Source organism: Salvelinus sp. IW2-2015, linkage group LG15 (genome assembly GCF_002910315.2).
Source record: "Salvelinus sp. IW2-2015 linkage group LG15, ASM291031v2, whole genome shotgun sequence".
NCBI classification, from domain to species: Eukaryota; Metazoa; Chordata; class Actinopteri; order Salmoniformes; family Salmonidae; genus Salvelinus; species Salvelinus sp. IW2-2015.
In genome coordinates this window covers 60,702,562-60,705,921 of record NC_036855.1, presented here as the reverse complement: position 1 = coordinate 60,705,921, position 3,360 = coordinate 60,702,562, and the positions used below count along the sequence as shown (strand labels likewise).

General features: G+C 41.8%; 1 protein-coding gene across 1 annotated transcript in view; it reads left to right on the top strand.

Moving 5' to 3' along the window:
- The window catches only part of LOC111974441 (cingulin-like protein 1), a gene marked incomplete at its 5' end in the record, with an annotated part of 26,764 nt that overhangs the window by 19,563 nt on the left and 3,841 nt on the right, over positions 1–3,360 (top strand). The window contains 2 exon segments of the mRNA XM_070447392.1: positions 171–332; positions 1,913–2,002. Coding sequence (XP_070303493.1) covers positions 171–332; positions 1,913–2,002 — 252 coding nt within the window.

Here is a 3,360-nt window from a genome sequence, read left to right as displayed (position 1 = left end):
AAATTGCATTGCTAAAGCAAACATGACAGGTAGGGATGTTACTGTAACAGTATGACACGTGTGGTTTATTTGTTCGCTGTGCCGTACTGGTAAATGAGTAGGAGGCATTCACAAAACCTGTTGTTCATTCCCATTCTGTTTAAAAAGTATGTGTGGTGTGTGTCCTGCAGCTGAGCCATGTRGAAGAAGACCTGAGGCAGTGTAAGAGGGAGAGGGATGATGCGGTCCTCAAGGAGAAGGYCCTGGAKCAGAAAGTCTACCACCTGGAGGTGGAGGCAGAGATCAAAGCCCACTCCAAGGATGACAAAATCCGACAGGTGAAACTCATGGAGGTATGGAGGAATATCTTAATTATTAATTTCACATGGTCTCTAAATTATACACTTTATACATGTGTTCATRGAGACTTTCTTCTGCCATTTAAAGTGTCAGACTTTTTGTGCTGTATTAATTGGTTRTCTTTGAGTCTTCAGTCTATGCTAGTCCTTCCATTTCGTCTCTGTTTGTACTCCAGTCCTGAGGAAGGAACAGTTCCCAGCTAGCACATAATGTTCTGAGAACCATGTTTCTYAGAGCTGGTGAGAGCAGGGTTGTCCTATGGTTATTTTGCATACAACCTTCCCACAACTTTCTGGGAATGGTGCAGGATAGTTGATTGGTTTTAGAACATTCTTAGCACATTTAAGGAACTTGACAAGATAACATTATTTTCTTGGTATTTCATTACTTTAACAGAATGTTTCCTAAAAGTTCAAACATGGTTACATTTAGTAAAAATGCCGTATGTCTAGGACACGTTATCCACTGTTTGACATTGGGCAATTATTCTCAAATAGTTCAGAGAAGTTATAGGAACTATGTTGTCTGTGGGATTTCAGTACTTGCCTGGGTCGACTTAATTCCATTGATAGAGACAGAAGATTATTGAAGTTTTTGAGAGATCAAGCAGGCATTGTTATTAATCGCACATCTGGTTAAAAATAGTATGCACGTGTTCAGTTGCGTTGACTATTGGATATGTATCTGATTGGATGCGCATAAGCTTAATTGGCAAGGCCCTCATTGGCTGTTTGGCCAGGGTTATTCAAGTTGTGCTACCTTTGAGCGGGTGCAGATGGACCTCGGAACCAGGCTGGAAGCGTCTATGCTTTATCCGCTGTCATGTTGGAAATAAACCGTTTCCATTATGTTAATGCTTTATACTCTCTAGTTTCTCTTTGCAATATCTAAAAAGAACCTCCTTCCTTTAACCAGGGATGCAACAATTTATAGGTTCGAATCTCACTGATGCCGTGTCACAATAAAAKATTAATGCCTAAGGAAATTAATTTCTATGTGTCCTATCTGTGCTTGGAGATAAAGGGTTCAAGCAAAATTAGATAGCAGTATTATTAAAAGTGTTATTAAACGATTCAGTGAACATTTTAATGAAATTATTCAAAAACCTCCAAATAACCTAGAAATTCCTTTCTCAGACCGTTAATAAAACCTCCTAGGAAAGCATTCAAGGAACCAGAGTAAAACATTCTCAGGACCTCCCTGCAACCAAAAAATGCACGTTCCCAGAATAGGCAACAGTTTTACTTCTGTTCTCAAAACATGTAAAAAAAAAAAAACGTTTAGTTTTACCGGTCAGGAAATGTATAGCTTCCCATAACCAATGTGAAATCAAAAACATACAATCCCACATTTTCCAAGGAACAAAATGTGCTAGCTGGGTTCTTTCCTGAGTTTGTTATAGACAGAAGTCATGTGTACTGCAGGCCTCTGCTGTTGAYGGTGGTGTGATGGCAAAACACTGCAGAAGGAAATCTAAAGCTGTCATTCAGAAAAGCAACCCCATGTTTATAGCAAGGTCAAATAATAATGTCATTGTTATTACCATTGTCAATGTTGATGCTGTGTACTGCAGGACAGGATCAATCAGCTGGAGCTGGATCTGGATGAGGAAAAGCAAAGTGGAGACCTGCTGATTGTCAGGATAGACCGAGGCAGAGAACAGGTGAGTCCTTACCACTATCCCTGACTGACCGCTCTAACTGACCTCCAGTCAGTGGGGCATTCTAACATTCATTAACCATGGTTCACCAAGGTCATTCACCAATTTGTCTCTGACTCTCCTGTGACCGGGAGTCACACTCCTAAACTCCATTAACTTCAYTATCATCTGCAAAAGACAGAAAGCATTTCAAGTRCAGTCATTCCAGAGCAGCTTGGCATAATGTGACATCTAAGCTTACACCCTGTATCAGTTATTTGTGCTTGTCTGCCATCCCCTCCCGCCATTGACAGCTCAAATACCCACACACACAGACCTAYACACCGAGCCATTCTTTATTGCGTGTGTGTGTGTGGGCCCCCCCYGTATGGAACAGCTGCCCAAAAATCCCACTATCCCAGTTAATTTGTGTTCTAGAGAGCAGAGGGGTTATTGCCATGTAAGAGGATCTTGCATAATCGTTCAGTTTGGCAGGCTGCCTGCTCGGTGTAAAAGCGCCAATCCAATTTTCATGCATCAGTCACAAAAGACCCCTTTTAATGCACCACCTCAGCCAAAATATGCACACTGCCAAATGTATCGAGTTTATGGCTATGGAGTTCACTTAGCTGTGACTGCGTCTCAGGGACAAATCCATTTCTTGTGGCTGATCATAGTTCTCACATCCTGAGGGAGTCAGACCTCAACACTGCAGCTTTCCTTCCCCTCTGATAAACCTGCTGATGTAGCCATTATAAACTCAGATTGAGATAAGAGTACMTGCTTCCTGAAGAAAGAGTTGTTGTCAGAAAGGGTTGCTAACTCARATCAGGAGACTGTTGGTTCGGTGCTTTTTCATGAGCAAGTGACRTTATTCCAGATACAATTCATGTACAGGACAAGCTTTTTACTCTAGGATGTATTTTGTATTATTCAACACGTGCTAAGGGCATTTACCTCCAAGGATCTGSCCTGTTGCAATACCTCTGCAATTCACTGTGCTCTCATTGATTTACATCATGCAATCATGATGCATGCTTCATGTTTAACAAAGATAGGACTAGTTATTTTACGGTCAGGTTCATTGTCCCGCAATGGTAAGATTAAAGGGCTAAGTCTGCACAGTCCTCCAACCTTGAAATGGATGAAAACGTAAAGACCTGAACAAAAGTATGAGAGGCCTAAAAGGAGTGAACAAGTACTTACATTTCCTTAAAGGCAAGAAACTCCTGGCACAGAGAAAAGAGTAGCACTAGACAAAGTGGCATTACCGCAACACTGGGCCAAGGTGAGTTGCCAAGGCAACAGTGGAGTGGTGTACAGTCATAGTGAAGTGGAAGAGGTTAGGATAGGAGGATGTGGTGGTTGGGGGGAGAGGGGGA